The following is a 26,412-nucleotide window of genomic DNA, read 5'->3' as shown; positions in this document are numbered from 1 at the left end:
TTAGAAGAGAAACTCGTTGGTAGCCAAAGTGATGTGACAGGTAGAGTCAAAGACTTAAGTAAAGCCAATGTGTCTGATGAAGTCAGCTCTTGGTCTTTGTCACGTGGATCTCTGCTGAGTCCCTAGCTTCACTTCAGCTACAAAGAAGGAATTGGATATGGAGAGCCCTGGAAGTTTCTCCTAGGACTAAAGTTCCTCTACCTTTAGTGACAATCAGTTTTTCCACTTAATTATCAAATACCCAAGCTGCTCTGGAAAGAGACAATTAATCTAATTTGTTTGACATTCTCTTCTCACCCTATAGCTTTTTACCCTGTGTATTTTTCACTTGTTAGCTTACCGTTTGTAGCCAATGAGATTCTGACATAAAAGAGCTAGAGCAGGTAAGTGATTTTCTTTCTTTCTCTTCCTTCCTTCCTTTTTTGCTTTTATTATAAGTTTCTAAAAAAATTTTTTTAAGTTTATTTTTTTCGTAATTTCTATACTCAACATGGGGCTCAAACTCACGACTCTGAGATCAAGAGTCTCGTGCTCTTCCAACTGAGCCAGCCAGGCTCCCCTTAAGTTTTTATTTTAATTCCAGTTAGTCAACATAGTGTTATATTAGTTTCAGGTATACAAGAAAATATTGAATGCTCAGGAATGTGCATAGCATCCTCATGCAGGGGCCACACTAATCTTCTCTGTATTGCTCCAATTTTAGTATATGTGCTGCTAAAGTGAGCAAAGTAATTTTCTTTCTTTTGTTATTTCTCATTTTGGAGACAAACAGGATTTGGTCTTGGTGCAGTAAAGAAAAAAAAATCATCCCTAAATAAATGGAAAGGTTTTTGAAAAATTACAGCAGGAAAACCCACCTCAGTCATAGTAAACTGCTAAGTTATAAGAGTAGAAAAAAGATAAACGGAAAGACATGCCCTATTAATCTAACAGGAAACTGGATTAAAAGGGAGAAACAAGCTTGCTCCTTTGGAAGAATTTCAAAGGCAAGAAGAATAAACCTTCAGTCTTAATATGTAGCTATGAGCCTTCAGGGGCAAGAAATATTCTTCTCATTTTACAGATGGGGAGATGGAGGCAGAGAGAGTCAGGGACTTTGAAAGAACCTTCTGGCACATCCCTATTAGAAAAAGAAATAGTTTTTTTTATTTTTTTTATTAAAAAAATTTTTTTTTTCTGAAGCAGGCTCCAGGCTCTGAGCTGTCAGCACAAAGCCTGATGCGGGGCTTGAACTCACACACCGTGAGATCATGACCTGAGCCGAAGTCGTACGCTTAACTGATAGCCACCCAGGTGCCCCAAGAAGTAGTCTTAATTTGAAATTCTGTCTGTTGCTTAGAAAACTATAAAAAAAAAAACCTGTCATGTTTTAGATATATGAACACACATGAGAAATGACTTATACCTAAGGTTATTCACTGCAACAGACTGAAACCACCTAAAAGTCCTACCAATTGAGGACTAGTCAAATACATTATGGTAATTCATACAATGGAATACTACACAACTGTTAAAAATAATCTCTTTACAGGGGTGCCTGGGTGGCTCTGTTAGTTAAGCACCAACTCTTGATCCCAACCCAGTACTTGATCTCAGGCTCATGAATTTGAGTCCCCATGCTGGGTGTGAAGCCCACTTAAATACACACACACACACAACACCTAAAACTAAACAAAATGCAACCTGTCATTTTTTTCCCTAAACGTTTATTCATTTTTGAGAGAGAGAGAAAGAGAGAGCGCGTGCGCATGCCCGTGTGAGTGGGGGAGGGGCAAAGAGCAATGGGGACAGAAGATCTGAAGTGGGTTCTGTGCTGACAGCAGCCAGCCTGATGTGGGGCTCATGAACCATGACATAGATCATGACCTGAGCTGAAGTCAAACACCCAATCGACTGACACACCCAGGTGCCCCTGTCATTTTTTTTTTTAAAGTTTATTTTGAGAGAGAGAGAGAGACAGCACAGGGTGAGGTGGGGGTAGTGGTAGAGAGAGAGGGAAAGAGAGAATCCCAAGCAGGCTTCGCACTGAGCGTAAATCTGGACACGGGGCTCCATTTCAGGAGCTGTGAGATCGTGACCTCATCTGGAAGAGTTGGATGCTTCCCAGACTGAGCCACCCAGGCACCCCACAATCTGTCATTTTTAATATGAGTTACAAGTGCAATGACTAAACTGAATGATTGAAACATTGAAACAAGTGTAATGACACTTGGTGAGTGTGCCAAAGAAGCTGAAGGACTGAAAATTCAATCCTCAGTTATTCTGGCCAAGTCATTTGCTCTTCATCTGTTCCTTCAGCCCATGAACATTTATTGAGTGTCTGTTGTTTGCCAGGTCATGTGCTAGGCATTGGGGGCACCAGGATGAAAGATCTATTCGCAAGCAGCTTGCTGGCTTGTGGAGAAATGACATAAAACCTCAGCATTGCAATGCTGTGTGATAAATGTTGTGACAGATTATGACAGGTTTCTGCAGGACCTCAGAAGGTGAAGCTAAATTAGTCTGGGGAATGTTTGTTTACCAGGGGACATGGTGCTAAGTCTTGCAGAGAAAGGGAGGTAGGGCAGTTCCTGGCAGAGGAAGAGGCATGTGCTGGTCAGGGGGCAGTTTGGGTGGCTGCAGTGCACGGACAGTGTGAATTAGACAGGGGCCAGGTTTTGCCGGTTGCAATATGGAGTTAAAAAAAATTGATTTGTTATATTTTTCTATTTATGAAAGAAATACATCTTTGATGCCAGGATCTAACCAGAAGGCCAATGGGGACATGGTAAGGAATTTCAAGCAAACCAGTGATATGACTGAGCTGTATTTAGAAAGAGCACTGGCAGCAGTATGGTATTATAGGGCTGTGGGTGGGTGGGGATAGTAACAAACACTTTGAAAACACAAACTGCAGCACCGAAACCAGACATGAGACACAGCTGCCTGAGTGGCTGGGGTGCAGGTCCTGGAGTCGGACTGCCTGCCCTGGAAGCCCTGACTCCTACACATCATGCCTTACAGATCATGCAAGTTACTTAAACCCTGAGCCTCAATTGCTTCAACTGACAGGGGCTCGGCCAGGTGACCTTAAGTTCTCATCTCTCCTTGGAGAATCTTCCTCTGGTCTTGCCCACTACCCTCATGCACAGCACCCTATCTGAGCATGGTACTTCTAGGCTCACAGCAGGCTTTCATGAGGAGCTGCCAGGGGACTGGAGGAGCATGGGATGCTGGAGTCAGATGTGGGGCTCCTGTGGGCCAGGAGCCAGCCGCATGACCTATCACTGAAACTCACTCTCTCCACCTTTGAAATGGAGTAATAATAAATACATACAGAGTTCTTAAAAGGCCTGTTTAGGAAAATACGTTTAGAAAGTCTGTGTAACATACCACAATACATACATCTAAATGACCTCCTTAATAATGGAAGAAAATCAGTATCTCCTTTAAGAGTTTTAACTTCAAGGCAGTAGTACAACTTTTCTTATGCATTAAAAGATCCCACATGGGGGCGCCTGGGTGCCTCAGTTAGTTAAATGTCTAACTTCAGCTCAGGTTACGATCTCGATGTCGTCTTGTGGGTTTGAGGCCAATGTCAGGCTCTGTGCTGACAGTTCAGGGCCCGGAGCCTGCTTTGGATTCTATGTCTCCCTCTCTCTCTGCTCCTCCCCCACTCATGCTCTGTCTCTTTCTCTCATAAACCAATAAACATTTAAAGGAAAAAATTTAGGGGTGCCTGGGTGGCTCAGTCGGTTGAGCGGCCGACTTCGGCTCAGGTCATGATCTCGTGGTCCGTGAGTTTGAGCCCCGCGTCGGACTCTGGGCTGACAGCTCAGAGCCTGGAGCCTGTTTCAGATTCTGTGTCTCCCTCTCTCTGACCCTCCCCGTTCATGCTCTGTCTCTCTCTGTCTCAAAAATAAATAGACGTTAAAAAAAATTTTTTTTTAAATAAAGAAAAAAAATTAAAAAAAAGACCCCACACATTTTCTTTAATAAAGAAAACCAATTTATGAAAATCATAAGGTATCTTGTGTTAAGATTAAAATATATTATTAAATCTCTGTTCCTCTCCTAGGTTCTGAAGCCAAAACAAAGATGTATAATTAAATTTTCATAGGAATGTAGTAGATAGACCTCATCGACATCACGTATTGTGGGTTTTATGGCTTTGAATCCCAGTTCTCTCTGCTGGCAGCCATGTCACTGATCATTGTCTCATTTTACCAGTCCCCAATTTCCTCATCTGTACAGCTGGAATCTATACACTCACCAGGAAAGGGGTAGGAAAATTAAATAAATTTCCAATATGTGAGGGCCCTGGTCCTAAGCAGGAGTCAATGAATGTTTGTTCATTTCTCCTTTATGAGTTGAATCTCTTGTAGGTGTGAACATTCTTTCAAAATTATTGTTTCATGTGACCCTTGCCTCACCATTGAGAGATGGGTATGGAGGTCCCAGTATTATGATTTCCATTTTACTAAAAAGGAAGCACAGTCACAGAAATGACTGTCACTCATTTGGCGTCTGCAGTGAGGCTTTGTGGCAGATGGTTGAAAACATGGGCTCTGGAGATGGGCTGTCTTTATCTTGTTCCTGTCATTTACCAACTGTATGACATTTGGGAAGTTACTTAACCTCTCAATGCCTTAGTTTTCTTACCTGTAAAATGGGATAATGTTACTTATTTCCTAGATTCGTTTTGTGAATTAAATGAGTTCTTGCATGTAAAACTTAGAACAGAGTCTGGCACAGAGAAAGTGCTCAGTAATGTTAGCAATTATGATTATTTGCATCTCTTTCCATTTCCCTTTTCAGCCTCGATATTTTTATCTCCCACCCTTATCCCCTGAAATGTGCAATGCTTCCTATAGGCACCAGGAAAAATGAATGAAATGTTGTGTGGATTGACAGGAAATACACAAATGACATGTGTAGAATGAATTGGTTTCTATAAAGCTCAAGATACTGAGGACAGAACTTTCTGTTTGAATTCACCATCCTTTTCTATACAAGCCCTGAGATTTGTCCTTTTCTAGAAGGCAACCCCTAAGAATCTAGGAGCTACCATGTCAAATAAAAAGTCTACCTAAGGAGATTTTTAACACTGAACATTTGCAAGAAAGGGTGTGCTCTTTTGGACAAGGACAGTTTGGGAGTCAGAAAGCCTAGTGTGTCCCTATAAGTCCCCTGTAAAAGCAGACTGAGTTACAATTTCTGTTAGTCTTAAAAAGGGTGGACCAGAAAGTGGACCTTAGGGATGATCATCCCCTTCCCTCGGTAACATGGTACCAACATTACTGAACAAAAAGTGTACCACAAAAGCACTGTGGACATTAAATACGCAAAACAATTATTATAAATTCTCTACTCTGAATTCTGCAGTTACCAGATGTTCCCTAAATATACTTATCTCATTTCCATAGTAATTATCACCTTTGAACATACTATACGTGTTGCCTGGGGCAGGACAAGGATCTCGGTCTGTTTTGTTTGCTGATGTATTCCAAATGCCCAGAAAGGGTCAGGCACAGAGTAGCAGTAGATGCTCACTATAGATGGAATGAATAGTGATGATACTGATGATACCTCATCCTGGAAAGTACCAACCAGAATTCTTTAGGCCTTAAAGGGAGAACTAAACTGATGCTAAGGAAAAAAAGAATAGTTTCATTAGTGTAGGTGTTTTGGGCTCTATTGTGTTCCTCCAACATTTGTATATTGAAGTCCACCATCATCAGTACCTCAGACTGTGAATGCATTTGGAGATACAGTCTTTAAAAACAGGGATGCCTGGTTGGCTCAGTAGGTTAAGCATCTGACTTTGGCTCAGGTCATGATCTCATGGTTTGTGGGTTCGAGCCCCATGTTTGGCTCCGCGCTGACAGCTCAGAGCCTGAAACCTGCTTTGGATTCTGTGTCTCCCTCTCTCTCTGCCCCTCCCCTGCTCACACTCTGTCTCTCTCTCTTAAAAATAAATAAACATTAAAAATTTTTTTTAAAACATAAAATGAGATGCATTCATCATTAGGGTGGGCTCTAATCCAATATTACTAGTGTCCTCAGAGGAAGAGGTGATTAGGACACAGACACACACACAGAAGGAGGGCCATGTGAAGACACAGGGAAAAGATGACCATCTACAAACCAAGGAGGAAGGTCTCAGAAGAAACCAATCCTGCCAACACCTAGATCTCAGACTTCTGGCTTCCAGAACTGTGAGAAAATAAATTCTATTGTTTAAGCTACCCAGTCTGTGGTACTTTGTTTGGTGGCCCTAGAAACTAATATAATAAGAAATGAATCAAAGTAATTGTTTTGAATACTTGTAGCATTTTTTTTCCTGCCCAGAATCATTCTTTCTTATTCTGGTTATAAGGACCCTGTTTTCTTTTTTGAAACATTCTTCCTCTCCCCACTTTTAGTCCCTGTAGCCTCAAGCTGAGTCAGTTAGTGTATTCCAATTTCCTGGCCACAGTGATTCATTTGGGCATGAGCATGTGACCCAACTTGGGTCAATAAGATTCAGTTCCAGAATGATCTAGAAAGAGAAGTCAATAGTCCTCTTGTTACATGGGGAAAGAGCCTATCTAAGAGGAAACAGAAGAAAGCAGAGCCCAGCCACAGAGTGAGACAGATTTGGGGCAAATACATCACTCTTCATCAAAGCCCCACATTGTCAGTTCTGGCTGGGATTGGAGTAGCCCAGAGAAGATGTAACCTGAGAACTCTGGATTAGCTGAGGTTATGAGGGTGACCCTCATGACCCCTGAAGTCTCTGACAGTCTATAGCATTGAATAGTGCCACCATCACGAACCTACATATATTTGGTTTCCTCTCCTCTGTTTCTGTCTTTCCTCGTCACTATCAAGGGCCTGGGATATTGTTCTCTAGGGTAGTATAAAGGATCTGAGATCCTTCTAAGCCAAGGCTTGCTTTGTTCCTGATCAGTTTCTTTTACTCCCTGATCATTTATTTCCAGTCCATTTAGCTCTGAGGGGGGCAAACAATGGGTAAGAAGAGAACCCTAAGCTCAGAGGGCTGTTGGATAAGAAGGCAGTCAATTTATGGAGCCTTGCTTTGTTCCTGATTAGTTTCTTTTACTCCCTGATCATTTATTTCTGGTCCATTTAGCTCCGAGGGGGGCAAAGAATGGGTAAGAAGAGAACCCTAAGCCCAAAGAGCTGTTGGATAAGAAGGCAGTCAATTTATGGAGCATTTAGGGAGCACCTTCCATGTGCCAGGCACTGTGTTAGATGCTGGGGCAGGACAGAGTATTGCAAAGGTGGACAAATGACATCCCCACCATAGCAACTCTCAGTACCCTTAACTAGATATGAAACTGAGCTTAGGAGAATAATGAACTCTCAGAGAACAGACAATAAGGTCAGACATCCAAAGAGGATATGCAGTTGACTTGTAAATAGTTACCAAAAATAAATCTTCTCCAGTCAGAATACCAGCTCTACTCAGTTACAGTGATAAAACAGTAACAATTATTTTAGCTACTGTCAAGATAAAATGAGTTATATTTGTTTGTTTTATGAGGTAGTTCAAGGTTATCCTTTCTCGTCTCTTTTTTTTGTCCCCCACCACCCAAACCAGACACCCAACTGATTTGTCCCCGATGGCTGGCTGTGATTACCGTCCTAATTTGTTCTTCCTTCATCTGCTACAAACTGCCTATTTTCTGTCCTTTCTGATAAAGCAGGAACTCTGAGGGACTTCTGAAGCTGTTTTTGTACCATGCAGAAATGTATTAACTGGGATGCCTGTGTATGTGTCTATAAAACTCCTCGTCTTCTCAGTGTGAGATCACCTTCAGGAACGGCGTCATGTCGATGTGCAGCTTGCGCGTGTAAAATTCTTTTCTGTTTGAACATATCAGCCCTTTATTTATACAACTTTGAGGCTCTCCTCTCTTCTGAGCTGCTGCCTCCAAGGACTGCTGGGCTCCCTGTGAAGAGAAGCAGAAAGCCCAACTTTCATAGGAATGATATACAGTGCGACAAGAGCTAGTCTAAATCCCCAAATATTTATAGAAAGTAATTTTTCATCGTTGGAACACTAGTCATAACACCTATTTTTATCATTGAAGACACAGGGGACCCACATATATATAGAGGATAATCCAAGACTGGTTATTAATTCATACCTGGGGTCAGTGTAATAGGAAAGTGGAAAAAAGGACCTTCCTGTGTTTCAGGATTGTAATCATTTTATTGAATCCTCATAACAACCCTGTGAGGCAGTTCTTGGTATTCCCATTTCACAGATGAGGAACTGCAGGCTCTGAGAGTTATTTAACGTAAATAGCCCAAAGCTATGCAGCTGGTAATTACCGTGTGCCCCAGACTCCATATAGCTTCCACAAATGGTTATCAAATCTACCTTGCTGATAAAGTTACAGCAATACTCCAGTTTATTTGCAACCTTAAAATGTATTTGATGTGTTAGGAGGAGTGATTTGGATGAATGTAGCAACAAGGAAGGAAGAATGGGCTAATACAGGGGCCTAGGGCCTCTCCAATGTCTCGGGCCATGCTCTCTCTCCTGTTACCACAACATGAAAATGATGTCATGATTTAGAACACTACAAAGTTTGATCTGATGTCGCTTTCCAGCCATGCTCCATACTGCAACCTGGTTGATCTTTCCAAGATGCAAAGTGGACCATACCACTCTGCTTAAAACATTCAAAGGCCCTTGCCCTCAGCATGAAGGCCAACCCACTTAAAAAGCTTATAAGACCCTTCTTGCCTGGCCCTGGACTATCTCTCCTGCCTCATTCAGTCATTCAAGAAATATTTATTGAGTGCCTTTTCTATGCCCAGTAGAGCAGATACAGCAGTGCAAGAAGCAAACAAGTCTCCAGCCCCATGAAAACTGCACATAGATTTCATTGAGAGGGAAGAGATAACAAGTAAGTGGAACATAAGTTATGTCTGCCAGTGATTTGTGACTTGGAGAAGAATAAAGCAGAGAGGGGAGTAAGGAGTAGCTGGGATGGCAGTGTAGGCTGCAATTTTAAGCAGGAAGTCCCCATAAGAAAGTGATTTTTGAGCAAAGCTCTGAAGGTCAGGGAAGGTTCTGTGGGGCTCTCTGCAGGAACTGTTTACTTCACTGTGGGAATAGCAAGTGCAAAGAACTACCATCAATACTGACCTTTCCAAGGCCAGTTCCTGGAGACTGTCCTTCCCCCTCCTGGGAACGCATTCCTCCCTTCGGGTTCCTCCTCATCCTTCCGGTCTGGCTTGCTTGTCCCATGTACCTTCCATGACATCCAGAGCACTGAGCACTTCCCTCATTGCCCACAATGATGCTCATGCTGTGCAGCCAACTCCCCTCCCCACTAGACTACAAGCTCCATGAGGGCAAGAACCATGACTGTGCTGTTTCTAGGTAACAGTAGTGCCTAGCACAGGGTATGGAAACAAACAGATACTTGATACACATTTGCTGAACAAAAGAGTAACAATCACATTGGGCGCAAGCTACATGTTGTAGACCAATTCAATTACAATGGGTACAGCCAGTGAGAACATCGTTAACAGGAAGTACGTGCTGACCTCCAGAGGCCTATCCTCTGCATAGCACTGGCTCCTCCTTCACAAAGAAGAAAGTTATTTGTTATTCTTTAGGGCTGACTTGCTGGGGTCACTAGTGTGCCATGAGATCACCCTGGGTGTGGATTTGATCATTTCCATGTTTTCTAGTAGACTAAATCTCAGATGTCTGTCTCTCTGGGCCATTATAAACTCCCCCTCCTATAACATTTATATTACTTTAAAGTATTAATGATGAATTAACTGTTGGGCCCCCACAAGCAGCCATCATTTTGATGCACGCCCCCACCCATTTCCTTTGTTTTGAAATATGGCTAGAGATAAAGACTTTCCTGGACAATTACATATCCAATTTTTTGTCATCTCAGTCATATATCTGATTAGCTTCTTGGAGTAAGATAGCCCCTCCCTGTTTCTAGATCAAATGAAAACATTTGGTCTGAGCTAGAATCACACAAAAAATTTGAAGCTTTCTAGCTTCCAAAATCATGCATGAATCACTGGGTGGAATAATAGAAATCAGACAATACTGATTTGAGGGAAACTTCTCCATTATCTTCCAGAGAAGGTTTTGTGTTAGCCCAGAAGACAAAAGCATAGTCACAGCCAGTTCCAATGGTTAGAATTACTTTAACTCCTTATGTGGGGCTCAGGTTGAAGAGTGGGGAGTTGAGAGGCTTTGAGGAAAGTCCTTCCAAGGGGCACCTGGGTGGCTCAGTTTGTTGAGCGTCCAACTTCATTCAGCTCAGATCGTGTTGGTGTGGTTCACGAGTTTGAGCCCCATGTTGGGCTCTTTGCTGACAGCTCTGAGCCTGGAGCCTGCTTCATATTCTGTGTCTCCCTCTCTGCCCCTCCCCCCTTCATGCTCTGTCTCTCTCTCAAAAATAAACATAAACAAAATTAAAACAAAAGTCCTTCCAAATCATCTGACCTGTAAATCTTTCTTTTTAAATGTTTATTTATTTATTCATCTTGAGAGAGAGAGAAAGAGCATATACACGTGCATGCATGCAAGCAAGCAGGGAAGGGGTAGAGAGGGAGAGAGAGAATCCTAAGCAGGCTCCATGCTGTCAGTGCAGAGCCTGATGCAGGGCTCAGTCTCACAAATCGTGAGATCATGAAATCATGACCTGAGCTGAAATCAAGAATCAGACACTTTATTTTAACTCCTTATGTGGAGCTCAGATTGAAGAGTGGGCAGTTGAGAGGCTTTGAGAAAAGTCTCTCCAAATTATCTGACCATAAATTTTGTGATAAAACAATTCTTCCAACTGTATGGCTCACCTCTTTAACATTAGGGGCCATGAATTCTAGCTTGATGGAATGTCTTCAGTGAAGGCTCTCTAGTCACTGGAATGTGAAGAACTGTTTTTGCTTATTACATTCAACTGTTCTAACAAATAAATGATAGTGAAAGGGGGTTTGGGGGTTTGGGGGTTTGGAGGAAAGAAAAGATTGAATATATAAAGAGGATTCTGGGAGGTGGTAAGAAGAAGAGAAAAAGTCAGAAAGTTAAAATCAGGCGACAAAGCCATGTGTTGGGATGGTTTTTCATTTATTCATTAAACTGATATTTATTTGGTGATATTGTATGTGCCAGGCAAACAAACACATACATAAGTTGGATGATTTTATTTGTTTTTTATTATTTTTAATTATTTTTATTTTTGAGAGAGAGAAAGACAGAGAGACAGAGAGACAATGAGTGAGGGAAGGGCAGAGAAAGGGGGACAAAGGATCCCAAATGGGCTGTGCATTGACAGCAGCAAGTCTGATACGGGCCTTGAACTCACGAACCACAAGATCATGACCTGACCTGAAGCCGGACGCTCAACCAACTGAGCCACCCAGGAACCTCAAGCTGGATGATTTAAAATTTTTTTTTTTAACATTTAATTATTTTTGAGACAGAGAGAGAGCATGAACAGGGGGAGGGCCAGAGAGAGAGGGAGACACAGAATCTGAAGCAGGCTCCAGGCTCTGAGCTGTCAGCGCAGAGCCCGATGCGGGGCTTGAACTCACGGACCGTGAGATCGTGACCTGAGCGAAGTCGGACGCTCAACCGACTGAGCCACCCAGGCGCCCCAAGCTGGATGATTTTAGATAAGTCTATGAAGACAGTGAAATGGAATAAGATGGAAGTTGATGGGGAGGGGTGGGACTTGCCTTTGGGTGATGAGGGAAAACCTTTCCAGGGTGACTTGAACAGAAAACTGGGGGACAAGAAGAAGCCAACTCTGGAAGGATCTATCTTTAGCAGTCAGTGCAGCCTGTATCTGATTATTCAGAGGTAAAACCAGGTGGGGGTTCTCTGAAAGGACAGTGGAATTCCTGATTTCTAGGCCTGTTCTAAGCAGCCCTTTGAGCTCCATCCCTGATCCTGCAAGGCGCCCTTCTGTTTCTGGGTGGGAGAACCATCATAATTGACACTTGCAGCTCTTGGGCTATTTTGAGAGCAAAGACAGCAGGATAAATAGCAAACAGGAGTCAAGGTATCTGAAGATGTAGAAAGGGGAAGAAAACACAAGGAAAAATAGAAGGGAAGGAAAATGGGGGAATTAGAAGAAAGGAGAGATGCCTGAAGCTTTTATGTTTCTTTTACATGGATGCTTTGCTGGGAATGATTACAAAACCAGTGGAAGGGTCAATGTTTAGCAGAAAATCAAAACCCACCTGTATTGTATTGTAACTACCTTAATATTTTCATGTTCTGCTAAAAACACCTGGAAGCCTTTCTCGTCAGTAAGTGAAACAATAAAGATTAATGAGTTAATTTGGTAAAGCTGATTTGAATTGCACAGAAGGTGTTGCGTAAGTACTTGGCATTTAAAAAGTTATCTGACATTTAAAAGGAGATGGCTCTTAATGAATTCGAGAGCTAATCTTATACTCTGACAGAGTGAGCCATGGAAAATCCAGGATTATTATCTTGCTGTAAACATAATGTGATTCAGTTGAATGCCAGAACAAAAGAGAGCTATCGGCTGTAATACAAATATCCATATGCTCACATACATAATGTAGCAAAACTTACAGAGGATGTCCATTAAATAAATATAATTTCCTTTCTTACTCTTATAATCTCTGAGCCACAAACTTAAAGAAAAACCCTTCTCTCTGGTAATTTTGCCTCCTCCTTTCAATTTGTGTATTTTGAAGGGTCACCACCCAGGGTTGGCTCTCTAGTCAATGGAATGTTTTACCTTAAGAAGGAAAGCAGATCCTAAACGCAGTCAGCTATATCTCTACCCATGGGGCCCACAGAGCCCCAAAGATATAGATCTGTCCTGCAGGCGTCTCTCAGACCCTCCTCTTTACTTCTCCCACTCCTTTCTAATTGGGGTTCCCCATCTCTGTAGCTGTGGCTTAATGGCTCCAAGAGGAGCTATTGTCCCTCATTAAGAAGGCTGCAACACTCTCGCTGTCTAACTGCCTCCCACGCAGCTCACAACTTCATTCTGCCTGAGAGAAAGCTGCCAAGAGTCTCTGGGAACCTGTGGGCAAGCTGAGCTGGAGGAAGAAAACAGAAGGAAGGAAGGCCTTTGTAGCCAAGATCTGAAATGTACTGGGGCACACACCCCATCATTATCTTAATGCATGGAGAGCAGGGTCGGGAGGCCTTTGCTGAAACCCTTATGTGGTCTATCAAGTTGTCACATCAAACCTCTGTGCACACAGGGCATTTGTCCCCTCCTGTGAGCAAACAAAAGGAAAAGAGCGAGTCTCTCCTTTGGACCACCAGGCCCCCCTCCTTGGCTGAGAGTCTGTCCTTCCACTTTCCTGGGGGTTGGGGGACTCTGAATCCCAGCGGGGATGAATAGATCTGAGAGATTTAGTCACTGGGGGTGGGGAGGGGTGAGGAGGACTAGGATTCTGAACTTCCCCCTCACCATGTTCCCTGCTGGGGGGGTGGGGACCAAATCCTGGAAAGGGTCACTCTTGCCTGATGTCTGAAGGGTCTGGCCAGTTCCCCAGCACTTGGCCTTCTCAGGCCCTATTATTTCTTGCCCATGGAAGCCTGTGGAACTAAAAGGATGCAGTAGGAATGGGGACACAGTGGGGGCTAAGAAGGGAATGTAGGTCTATAGGGCTCCCTATGACTGGGCTGCCTGGGGGGGGATCTCAGTGGGCCAGGGGCTTTGTATACACTATCAACTCAGGGTAACTGGGAGGAGACCCTGCCTGTGCAAGGTCAGTCACCCCAGCCACCCTAGGTCCTCCTCTGCGAACTTGTCTCAATCTAGGTTTCCCTGGCCTGGAGAAACAGAAGACCTCTAGTCTTTAGGAGGCCTGATGGAACACCAGGATCTCAATTCAAAACCCCATTTGCCTGCATAGGCTCTTTCTGAGGAGAAAGGACCCCAAGCCATGGTGTGGTTCCACTCATCACAAGTCTGCCCTGTGGTCCCTGTGCCTGTCACTTGGGTTCATGCTGTTCATCTTGGCCACTTGACATCCTGGCCTGTGTTTTGTGTTCTAAAGGCAATTTGCTGCTGGTGAGATGTGCTGAGTGGACAGTTTTAGGAGGGCTGTGCAAGGAGGCATGGTAGAGAGACAGTTTGGTTGGAAACCAGAGAAGAGCCTTCTTATTTTTCCTCCTGTCACAAATTTTGGTCTCTACTTTTTTATGCCTCAACTCTATGAAAAGGATCTGACATCCTCCTGAGTGTTTAACAAATTAGCCTCATAGCTAGCAAACTTAGATTAGGAAGAGAAACACTGCAATCTCCAGTCTTAGCTTTTGTGAGAAACTCATTTATTGACTTTTGTCATTTCGTTAAGTTTCTATGCCTCAGTTTTCCTACCTATAAAATGGGGCATTTGAATAATGTTCCACTCAGGGAGCATTTGAATAATGAAACCCAGGACACCTTAATTCCAGGGCTTTTACTATCTGGAAGTAAATCTTATCCATCAGTTCTAATTGATATTGTCTTCAGTTTAATTAAGTGCTTTGTTGACACAACAGAATCATTGTTTATCTGGCTTAGCAGGAGCTGGAGGAGAAAAATTTTAAGCCAAAATAGTGATCTCTTTTGCCCCAGGGGAGGTAGAAACTAGCTTTTTCTGTGAGGGGGTGTCTGGCTGCCTTCAGGCTGTAACTGTGCCTGTGATTGAGAGATGACATCCTATTTTCGACTGGGAGACGGGAGGTGGTGGGATGCAGAGTGGGAAATCTGAACGAGTCCCTACCTGCTTCTAACCCAACACTTTAACCCCAAACTGTGTGACTTCCTTTTTACATTGGATCTGGTGTGACTTTTCCAATCTGACAGACAACCAAGAGACAGGGAATCTCAACTTGCAAACTGATTCCACTGTAATAGGTCATTTAAAATCAGCCGATTTTCACTAGAAAAAGAAATGATGCCCATGTTGCTTTGATTTCTACACTGGCCCATTGAAGTTGATCTAACCCATAATTTAGCTGGACTAAAAAGCTGAAGTAGCCCTGGTAGTGCTGGGATGGCAGAGGACTGGAAGAAGAGAAACAAAAATCTCCTTTCTCTTTCTTTCCTGCCCCTTCCTTTCCTTTGGGTCCTCCTGTCCTCTGACTTCTAAGTTTTCCTGGGCAGCACTGCTGGATCCAGTGCTCCTGGTGCCAAAATTCTCTGCCTCCCCCCGTCTCAGGCCTTCAGCTGTGCTTCCTTGGGTGCAAGACAGGAAACAATTAAAAAAAAATCACAATGAGATATGAGAAACCCAAAGGAATCTCTGATAGGTAGACCTGTAAGCAGTGAAACAAAATCCAGACAGCATGGATACTTGGTTGGGGGGATATTTGGGCTTGGTGGTTGGGTGTGATGGGGGGTGGGGAAAATGGTTAGGTAGACTGGCTCACAGTGCTTTAAATTATTCCTGCTTTTCAAGCTTCTCCTTTTCCACATCTGACCCCTTAGATATATAAACTCCCCAACTTCTGTTTTATAATGGCTTTCAAGCAGAGAGCAGGGCAATGGAATAATAATTACTATTGTAAATTATGGGATTACTTAGTGACAAACATTGTGTTAATCCCTTTCCATATGTTGTTTCATCTAATTCTTGTCATGACCCCATGAGGGACATATTTTTATCCTTTACTGATGAGGAAATTGAGCCTCTGAGAGGTTAAATACCTTCCTGAAACCACACAGCCAGGATGCAAGAAGCAGGGACCTAAATGCAGCTTTGTGGGATTCCCAAACCAGCAGGCTTCTTTACAAGTGCAGGTCACATGTTGAATGGGATTCTGTCTGTTGTGACATCTGTTTCCTCATCTGTAAAATGGGGATAATACCCATACCTACCTCATAGGGATGTTGTAAGGATTAAAGGAGATAATCCTAAAACCCTGCACATAGTAAACCTCAAAAACATTGGCTGTAATTACCATCTAAAAAGACCCTCTCAAGATAATGGGGAGATAACTGTAGATACTTATAATATAATGGAAGTTCATTTTACTAGCCCCTCTACTTTTGCATGTGTTTGAAATTTTCCATAATAAAAAGAAAAAGAAATCAACTAGGCACATATCATGTGTCTAGTTGGAACTAGCAGCCAATAGATTAATAAATACAGATGTCCTGGAATAAATGACAGTCACAGTGAAAATTCAAGTAATAAAAGCCTGGTTTTGTAATTAAAAACAAACCCCTCTCAGTAAATTATCCTTAAATTGTCAATGGAATTTGGGGCTGACAAAATAATCTTGTGGGTGAGGTTGAACCAGAAGTTGAAGTTTGCTTAGATCTTCAAAAAACCTTTGAATCAAGCTTCACAACCAAAACTATTTACAAATCCAGGGAGGGAGAAAAGAGGAGAGGAGGGAAAGAAGAGGGAGAGGGGACCAGCATGGAACCTGGAAAAATTCTGTACCATGCGTTTGGAAATGAGTAACAAAAGGTAGGGAGCAAAGCCCACTTCTCTGGGTGGGGAGATGAGGACAGCTAATTCTCTTAGAAATCAGTGCTAGGCCCAAACTTACTTATCAGCCTCAAAAAGATCTCCAAGAAGGAGATGGTTGGTGACATCTTCAATCTGCACATGACCCAGAGATTGAAATACCAAATTGTGCCAACCAACAGCAGGAAGTGTCTGGAGATTGTGTGAGCTGTTAGAGAAATGTCAGCTGAACTTCCGTATCATTATCACTGGAAATAAAACAAGTGCAATTCTTCAAATCCTATTTGGAGGATTATGGCTTTTTTACCCAGAACATGGTCCTTAATGTCAACTAAAGATGGTCAGTTTTTTCCCAGTAGCTACCATGTGCCAAGAACTGTGGTAAACACAAGGGATACACAGATGAATAAGGCAGAAGTGGTGGGTGGGGGGCATCTGTCTTTAAAGATTAGTATCTTGTTCTTTTAGATAATAGCCAAAAAATTCAATAGAAAGCAGGATATGGCTCAGAAGGATATTGAAACAAAAGGTTATCTTTGTACCCTTTTGTACAAAAACTTAGCGTGTCTACAGGTGGGTTTTGTGTGTGTGTGTGTGTGTGTGTGTGTGTGTGTGTGTGTGTGTGTTTTGTCCTGAAAGAGGAAGGCTGAAAGGGGATATGAACACCATCTGTCAAACCACCAAGGAAACAGATGGGGTAAACATAGGTTTATTCAACCTAAATCTTAGTGTGCTAGAATTACAGGCTACTCTTTGAAATCCCCAAGAAGTAAATTTAGGACACCTAAGATCAAATATGAATTCATACTCTTGTAAATTCATGAAACCTGAACTTAAGAGATAATACACATTGAAATAGAAGTGGCTATGAGAAGTGGGAAAAAAGGACATAATTCCAGTTTAACAGGATTTTTAGGACACTACCAAAGTTCTAATCCCCACAAAGCAACAAAACAAAACCCAAGATAAAGCATGCAAGAAAGGATGTTTGCTTTCCTTAACAAAGGGAGAAAATTGACAATGAGAAAACTGGTGAGGTAGTTTCTTTCTTATTTTAAACAAAGAGATGCAATGATTCTTGGGAAATCTAATTAAGGTTTGAGCTTGTACTTTGATACTCTTTACTGACAACCTCTCTGCCCTGATAGCTCTATAAACCACTGGGCTAAGGACCCTTCTTGCTCCAAGCTTACATAGATAGATCTGTGTGGACAAGAGAGTTTCATAGTTTGAGATCCAAACTTTTCAGAAAAAGAGGTAAATTCATTGTCCCCCAAAGTCTAGGGTCAGTGGGATAAAACAGTGAAAAGGGTTTGAGATCCTTAGAAGAAGAATTCTGGTGACCCTCTCCAACAATTTAGTAAAAACTAAATAATTTTAACAGTTAGTTAAAAAATAATGGCACTATGATATTTCCTCTTGTTTAGCTTTCTGTATACTTGTTGTTTACTGTGATTCCTAGATCATTAAAAAAATTTTTTTTCAACGTTTATTTATTTTTGGGACAGAGAGAGACAGAGCATGAACGGGGGGAGGGGCAGAGAGAGAGGGAGACACAGAATCGGAAACAGGCTCCAGGCTCTGAGCCATCAGCCCAGAGCCTGACGCGGGGCTCGAACTCCCGGACTGCGAGATCGTGACCTGGCTGAAGTCAGACGCTTAACCGACTGCACCACCCAGGAGCCCCGACTCCTAGATCATTTAAAGCCAGATGTGAATAAAACTAGCTTTCCTCTTGATTCCTTTTTCCTTCTTACAGGGAGGATTTTGAAAGAAAAATGAATAATAGTGAAAAATAAGACAAACTAAAAAAACCTCAACTCAACACAGCCCTAATTTCAAATTAGCATGACAGAAATTTTTTGCATGCATTATTTGCAAGTCTTTTCTTTGCAGATTGAAGATGTCACTAGGCGTCCTTCTTGGAGATATTTTTGAAGCTAATAAGTGAGATTGGGCCCAGCACTGATTTCTAAGAGAATTAGCTGTCTGCATCTCCCTGTCCAGAGAAGTAGGCTTTACTCCCTACCCTCTGTTACTCATTCCCAAAGGCATGGCACTGAATTTCTCCAGGAAAATTTTCTATTTTTTTACATGGTTGCAGTTCTAGTTAATAATTACATTGATTTCCACTTTTAAAATTTAATCCATAGCTCTCGACTAGGGGTGATTTTCCCCTACAGGGGACTTCGGCAAGGTCTGGACACATTTTTTATTGTCACAACTGAGAGATTGTGCTATTGGCATCCACTGGGTAAAGGCTAGGGATGCTGCTTAACATCCTACAACCCGTAGGAAAGCTCCCCATGACAAAGAATATCTGGCCCAAAGTGTTCATGGGGTGGAGGTTGAGAAACCTTGTGTTAAACTGTTAGTATTAAATTACAGTTTCTAGTATGAACAAGTATCATTTTTAATGAATGAATTAAACCTTTCACCGAGAGGGATATGTCATAATTAATGTAATCATTTCTTTGATGTTGGACTATGAGGCTGTTTCCAATTTTTCCTTATTATAGATAATCCTGCAGTGGACATCTTCACTCATTTTTTCAGCTGAATTATTTCCTTAAAATAAATTCCTAGGAGTCAGAAGTACTGAATAAATGAGTAGCAATATTTTATCATGCTTCACAAATTATATTGCCTGCCATTTTGCTTTACAACTGGATTGAACCAAATTGCAACTCACCAGAAGTGTATAAGTGTACCAGTTTTACCAAAACATAGTACTGGGTGTTGCCATTAAAAAAAAAAAAGTGGGAGGATGGACTACCTGGCTGGCTCAGTTGGAAGAGCATGTGACTCTTGATTTTGGAGTTGAGTTGGAGCCCCACTTTGGGGGTAGAGATTACTTAAAAACAAACAAACAAACAAACAAACAAACAAACTTAAAAAAAAACTTTGGGGCACCAGGATGATCAGTCTATTAAACTTCTGACACTTGATTTTGGCTCAGGTCATGATCTCACATTTGGTGAGATCGAGCCCCCTGTTGGGCTTCACAGAGCCTGCTTGGGATTCTCTCTCTCCTCTCTCTCTCAAAATAAATAAATAAACTTTAAAATGTTAAAAAAAAAAAGTGAGAGGAGGCATACATCTCAAATATAAAATGGTACCTCCAGTTTCCCTCAATCTGCATTTAATTTAGCTACTCAGGATAAATATTTTCCATACTTGTTTTCTATTGCTATTATTTTTGATATAAATTGTTTATGTCTTTTACTTATTTTTCTAACTGGTTCTCAATGTTTTCCTTTTAACATTTAATGTAATCTTTATCAAGTATAGATAGCAATGCTGTTGTAGTTAACGCAATTTTTAAAAAACTTTTCTTTTTTTCAGTTTTGCTTTTTCTGCCCCTCCAGCATAGATATGTTAACGTTTCCTGCTGGTATTTTCATTTACAATTTTAATACTCTTTTTAGGTGCTGGTCACCTCACCTAACCTGCAGCCTCTATACAGAGAGGCCCTGGGGAAGAGGAGAAGCTTCTCTCGCGATTGATGTCAGCCACCGAGGTAAGAGCAGTACTCGGTCGCTGACGGTAGTGGAAACTCATTTCTCTTAATCAAATGAAAGACCCGAGGAGGAGCCACAAGGCAGAAAGGAAAATATATGTGAAGGAGAATACCAAATTCTGTGAGGAGTTTGAAGGACCTGCATTAAAAAAAGGGCATCATACCTTTAGGACTTCAGAACTGGCAATGCTCCGTGTGCAGCCATTAATATGCAAAAAATGCCTTCATAAATACTTGATTCTGTTCACAGTGGGGAGGCCGTTCATTTGAAAGAGGAAATGGGAGCTTGGAGTTGAAACATGTCTGCTTGTCTCCTTTTTCTTTTTTCACTGCTCTTTTCATCTGCACATTTCCCCCTTGTCGTTTCTTCCCCCTCTTTCCGCTTAACCCCCTCCTCCAACTCCCAGGAAGTTGTTGATGTCGTTGCCACTCCGATTTCTACTTGTGGATTTGCCTCGAGGCCCTGATCCTTGGCCGGCTGTGGAAGGGGCGGCTCAGGACCTAGTCGCGCAATTCGCCACCCCGCGTGTGGGAGGCCGGAGCCCCAGTCCTTCCCGCTCGGTTCCACGGAACAGACGCACACGAGCCTTCGAGGCTTCAAATGCAGCCGCTAGGGGGCGCCCGGAGGCAGCCTCCCGCGCCCAGGGGCTAAATCCACGAACCCGGTCACGGCTGGCTTTTCCTCTCACCCACGCGTCAGAAACTGTTTTCCACGTCTAGGTCTGTGACTTCTCATGGAAACATAGGGATGCCCATATATTCCACCTCTGGGTTTTTTCTTTCTCTCTTTCTTTCCTCACAGCTAGCGCAATGATAAAAAGTAAAAGTGCTTTATGTGACTGAACTCCTAATAAGGTCAGACCCTAGTGAGAGGAGGGAGAGGGCGAGTCAGTGAGGAATTAATGGGAAGGAAAGAAAAGTAGAAACTGCTGATGCTGATAAAGATCAATTTTGTGTGCTATCCTAGCCTGCTTCAGAGTGGGAAGGCAACCCTGCAAGGAATCCACTGGATTTGCCAGCGGCCCATCAAGGTACGTAACTGAAATCTGCTGGGCAGAAATTTGTTTCTAAATCCTTTCCAGATGCTTTATAGTAAACATGAAATTAGTCATTTACATGGAGTAGGTTGAGGAAGTAGTTAAAATTGAAGTCAGTGATTAATCTAATAAAGGGCCATTAGCCTCAAGAAGTAAGGGGGTGGGAGGCATGGGAGCAGCCTCCACCTTCCTCAGTCTCCCCTGCCCCCTGCCATTTTCTCTGTGTTTAGGGGCTGGTGGGGCTTCCTAGGCTTTTCCTCGAATGGCTTTCCTCTTGGGGGCTACTTCTAAAGGAAGTAAGACCACTGTGACTTGAACAAACCAACCGGTTCTGTTGGGAGGAACGGCCCTCCTTTCACAAAAAAAGGCACACGAGGTTCTCAGTAACCTGGTTTGCCACAGCTTCTCCGGGGAAACCCAGGATTAGGGTTTAAGACCCTCGGCCTGGTGTTCCTCTTTCTGATTGCAAGGCTAATAATTCAGTCTAGGGCTTCATCTGACGTGACTGAGCCACTGTTTTATTGCTGGCCATATTAGGTCTCCTGAAATACAACCAGGGGAGCTTTGTGAATTTGGAGTGCGTTTCGGGTAAGTGAGGCATCTGCAAGGCCTTTGGAATTGTGGAATTATCAAAATATAGCAGGGTATATTTTCCTTGGTTACAGACTGTCTTAAAAAAGAAAACCTTCTAGATCCCTCATAAAGGCTGTCTTCAAAGCAGGCATGTAAAAAAAAAAAATGCAAACGTTGGTTCAGTGTTTCCTCAGTAGCAAGAAGGGTCAGCTCAGCTGTGTTTTACCTCAGTGGAGGCCTGACCCAGCCCGGGGTTCTAACAGTGAGAGTTCAGGTCCTTTCTCAGAACCCAGCTAGGCACACACATGAAACTAAAACTACTTTTATTATTATTGTTTTTTAATAAATGTGAGGAAAGAGGAGAAAGCCAGGCTGTGGCAGGAAGTTGGAGATAAGGGAGAAATAGAGATCATGCACCCCTCTGTCCGCCCAGGCTGTGGCCCAGCAGGTCGAGAGACCTGAGCGTGCCCTGGAACTGTGCTGTTTCTGCCTCAGGTTCTCTGAGACCCTGGATACAGCTCCAGGAATTCCTCCTGAGTTGTCTCTCTAGAGTGAATTTGAAGACAGTCCAGCCTCAAAGCTTCAAATGAAGTAACAAACTGATACTTATGAATGTATGTCCTTGAAACACCAATAGACATTTCTGACCCATCCAGATGAAACATACTTCTCCTTTTTTCACAGTAGCCTTACATTTTTTTCTTGATTGTTATTTTTTTTTTCCCTCCCCATTAGGAATGAGAATTGGATGGGAAAAAAATGGGCCCTTTAGTACAGAGTCTGAGTGGCTATTGCCTTTCTGTTTTCCCTCTTCCCTTTTTGGCTTTGTAGAAGTCAGAGAGAGGCCTATTCAACTTATTCAGGCACATGAAGAGCCACACAAAACAGTCCAAGCTGAGTTAAGACATTCCAAGGAACCTCTGTGATTTTGTAGTCCATTTGTCTCATTTTACTGAAGAGGCAAATGAGGCCCAGAGAGGTGAAGACTCTTACCCAGGGTCACACAGCAAGCTGAGGCAAGAACCCAATAGTCCAGCCTCCCAGTCTCATGCTCATTCAGAGTCAATACTGTACCTGCTTCTCTGGCTTTTGGGTCAAAGGTGAGGTTTCATTAAGATTCGTGTGAAGATAGGTTCTGGATGCATTGTTTGCTATGGTGAAAATCAGAAAAGGATCAAAGCTGTCAGATCTAGGTCTCATTAATTTTTATATATACTATATACAAACACACCTAGTTCATGTATATAGGGTTATAAACACACATACACCTATGGCATTCATATTTACTCACTAAACGACACCTGGACCCCACTATAAGCACAGTATAAATACCATGTTAAGTATAGTGTTGAGAACTTACACTCAAATTTCTATTTTTCTTGTTTTGGTTGCTTTTTAAAAGAACAAAAGTAAATTCTTTGTGCTACTAAAATTCAGATACAGCTGAAATTAAAAAGGAAATATTGATGAAAAAAAATCTGCTGATACTGTTGAATATAAATTTTGTATGATTGTACTTCACTGAAGAAAATGCTTCTGCAACCTTCCAGATAGAGGGATCAGAGATTTCCCTTTTCCCTCATAATGTGGAGGGGCAACAGAAGTGGAAACATAAAGGGGCGCCTGGGTGGCTTATTTGGTTAAGTGTCCTTCCTCAGCTCAGGTCATTATCTCCTGGTTCGTGGGTTCGAGCCCCGCATTGCGCTCTGTGCTGACAGCTCAGAGCCTGGAGCCTGCTTCGGATTTTGGGTCTCCCTCTCTCTCTATCAAAAATAAGTAAACACTAAAAAAAAGTAAAGAAAAGAAGTGGAAACATAAAGCAAACAAAGGCAAAGGCCAAAGTAGGGCTGGTGGGAGATCATGGAACTTTCCATAAAGCAGGTGCCTCGCAGACGATGTTAATCTGTGTGGCTTTCCTCCATGGTTGAGTTATCGCTGCTTTCCACAGGTGTGGAAGCTGAGGCTTGAAAGGTAAACTAATCTACCTAAGGTTGTACCACTAGTGAGGTTTTGAGTAAGGATTTGAGCCCAAGACTCAAACCCCGTGCTGCAAAAGGATAGAATTTGTTTTGCTTTTCTTTTTATCCCTAAGAAAGTAAATTTAATATTTATAAAGGAATGTTTATTTGGGGAGCAGATTTAGCTAAGCACATGGCTCCACTAACAAGGGTTTTAGTCTCTGGTGTGGGTTGAGTGTCCAACAAAAACTTATTTCCATGCTTGTTACTTTTAAGAGCCTGTGGCATCTTTGTCTCTTTGACTTGAAACCTCTACTCATTCCTTGTGGGCCAACCTTTCGTTTTCTGTTGTTTTTCAGCTGTCCTGTTCTTCTGGTTTGAAATGGCTTTAGGACAGATTTAAAACATTCCTTTTTTAAAACAGCTGGGGGAACTGAGGTCCAGAGAGTGGCTTCATGAGATTGGCTTAAGGCTGTTCCTTGAAACAGTGTAAGACCAGAACCTGAACCCAGATCTCCCAACATAGCATCTAATATTTTTCCCTCCACATCACACTCCCTCCATTAGCCTGACTTGTGCTTGCCACATCACAGCTGCTTGGCCGTGATCCATCCTCTGGACAAACCCAGCCCAGTAGAATTGCATTGAGATGAGGTTCACTTCACTGTGGCTTGGAAGGAACTTTGGGCTTCTTAGAAATGAAACTTATAAATTCTAATGCATAAAGAAAGTTCTTGCAACACCAGGAGAATGAATCAGTCAGCCAGAGTTCAAGAAATGTAAACACATTTTTAGATAGGAGACTAAAAAAAATCGCTTAGGACTTCTCCATCTCTTGGGTCAAGACCCTGGTAATTTACTGAGGTCCAAGCTGTCAAGGAGGAGACACAGCTCAAACTACATTCCTGGGAGATAAAGCAATGGGGGTGGTAAAACTTCCTCTCTGAACAATGAGGCAGGATCTACCCCTGTTATCAAGCTGAAGGAACTGACTGACCCATCAACCAATGCAGGCAACTGGCTGTGAACACAGGCCTGGCTCTTTCTCATCATTCTGAGCTGGTGTGTACATTCACAGACTACAGACTGCACAACTTCTAGGCCTGCCTGAAACTGGGAGCTTGGAGTCTTTCTGTGATGAATATTTCTGCCACTAAAGAGATAAACAGAAAACACATTCCTTCTCTGGCTGCCCACCATCAGGCCAGAGCAGATTTTCAACTGCTAGCATTAATCTAACCACAGGCTTTTAGCAAGGAGATAGCATTCCCACCAGATAATCAGGCAGTTTCAGAGATGACCCTTGCTAGATGGGGTCTCATCCCAAACTCTTCTGCCTTCTTCAAATCATGGGATCCTTCACCAAACACTCAAAAGCAGGAAAGAGTATCTGATTCTAGCGTGGAATAGGGTGCCTTAAAATTTCCTTCTGTTTAAACTTATGTTAATGGTGTTTAATACTGAAGTTATCATTCATTGTTTTGATAAAAATGAAATATAATCATATTTATTCCCATTGTTTCAGAAAACTTATTTTCCTTGGTATGGGATACTCTGGTGGGCCTCATCTGGTATCAGAATAGAGACCAAACCAAAAAGTCATCTTATCAGGCAAACCGGGCCACCTGGCTCCTTCATGGTCGTGTGTCAGGGCTTGGAAAGAACAAGAGACTTGCAGGCTCCACGTGGCCAAACATTCTGTGGTTACAAGGGCAGTAGCTTTTGGAGGTGCTGGCAGGAGCCTCTTTAAATATGTGTAGGGCCTTTTCTCACACATGCCATTTCTAAGGCATGATTACTCTTTGATCCTTAGTATGCTCCCATGACACTTTCTTCATAATTTGCAGTGGTTCCTCATTGGAGAGGGGATATATCCACTGCCAAGCAGATCTCAGAAAGCACTTTTGCCTTCTCACAGCTTTGCACTTGGACCTGCTGAGCCCAGCCGAAGCCAGTGGAAGAAGTCCTAAAAGTCAGCCTTTGTACCTTCATGGTTTTGTATTTTTGGTCAAAGATGGAAAATGCAAAGGCAAATTCCAGATTAATTTAAAAAAATCTTCCCAGTATAGATTAAACCATAAAAGGAAGGGTAATTCTGGTTCCTTTACATAGTGCTATGACCTTTCCTTAAAAATGATATCTAGGGGCGCCTGGGTGGCGCAGTCGGTTAAGCGTCCGACTTCAGCCAGGTCACGATCTCGCGGTCCGTGAGTTCGAGCCCCGCGTCGGGCTCTGGGCTGATGGCTCAGAGCCTGGAGCCTGTTTCCGATTCTGTGTCTCCCTCTCTCTCTGCCCCTCCCCCATTCATGCTCTGTCTCTCTCTGTCCCAAAAATAAAAATAAACGTTGAAAAAAAAATTAAAAAAAAATGATATCTAAAAATACTTATTTTATATGATATGACTCAAGATGTCTATGACCTATGGAGTGTTGGACATGCTATAATAAATCTTGATCTGCTTGTTTAGTGCAGGAAACCAAGACCCACGATGGCCTCTTGGTATTGTCACTATCAAATACTTGGGATAAGATTTAAGACGTTATTTATGCTACACATTTTTACTTTAAATCTTCTTAGATGACGAGGAGGGTGAGATGGGCATATCAAACAGTTACTAAAGACCTGAGAAAATCTCCAAGCTAAAGACATACCCCAGGAAGGTCTATTAAAGGAGCCAAGTAGACTCATCTAGAAGCTATAAGTCAGTCTGAATGTAAATATGGAAATGCCTAGTAAATGCAAGGGCAATATTTTTCTTCCAAGTTGAAATAACAGTTCTTTTACTTACGTCTTTCTTCTTAGATCAACTCTAGCTCAGTCTCAAGGGTTTGGCTTTAGCTTTGGGAATACCAACTTCTCTCAAAGTTCATGAATTATTTTTTATGGAGAG

General features: G+C 42.4%; 1 protein-coding gene, 1 long non-coding RNA gene and 1 other non-coding gene across 4 annotated transcripts in view; 1 reads left to right on the top strand and 2 right to left on the bottom strand.

Annotated features, from left to right (window-relative positions):
* KIAA2012 (KIAA2012 ortholog) overlaps positions 1–26,412 on the bottom strand; it is a 109,457-nt gene that overhangs the window by 30,181 nt on the left and 52,864 nt on the right. For both annotated transcript variants that reach the window (XM_043577508.1, XM_043577507.1), the window contains 2 exons: positions 22,639–22,715; positions 7,800–7,937 (listed from right to left, as the gene is read on the bottom strand). In XM_043577508.1, the coding sequence (XP_043433443.1) occupies positions 7,800–7,937; positions 22,639–22,715 (215 nt within the window). The remainder of the gene's footprint in view (positions 1–7,799; positions 7,938–22,638; positions 22,716–26,412) is intronic.
* LOC122482264 lies at positions 621–727 on the bottom strand. The gene has a single exon (XR_006297067.1). It is a non-coding gene; the product is annotated as a U6 spliceosomal RNA (small nuclear RNA).
* The window catches only part of LOC122481654, a 28,350-nt gene continuing 22,539 nt past the window's right edge, over positions 20,602–26,412 (top strand). The window contains exon 1 of the long non-coding RNA XR_006296907.1: positions 20,602–20,985. This is a non-coding gene — a long non-coding RNA (uncharacterized LOC122481654). The remainder of the gene's footprint in view (positions 20,986–26,412) is intronic.

The sequence above is a fragment of the Prionailurus bengalensis genome, chromosome C1 (assembly GCF_016509475.1).
Source record: "Prionailurus bengalensis isolate Pbe53 chromosome C1, Fcat_Pben_1.1_paternal_pri, whole genome shotgun sequence".
NCBI lineage: Eukaryota > Metazoa > Chordata > Mammalia > Carnivora > Felidae > Prionailurus > Prionailurus bengalensis.
The sequence above is the reverse complement of the archived record's forward strand: the minus strand, read 5'-3'. Positions and strand labels throughout refer to the sequence as shown.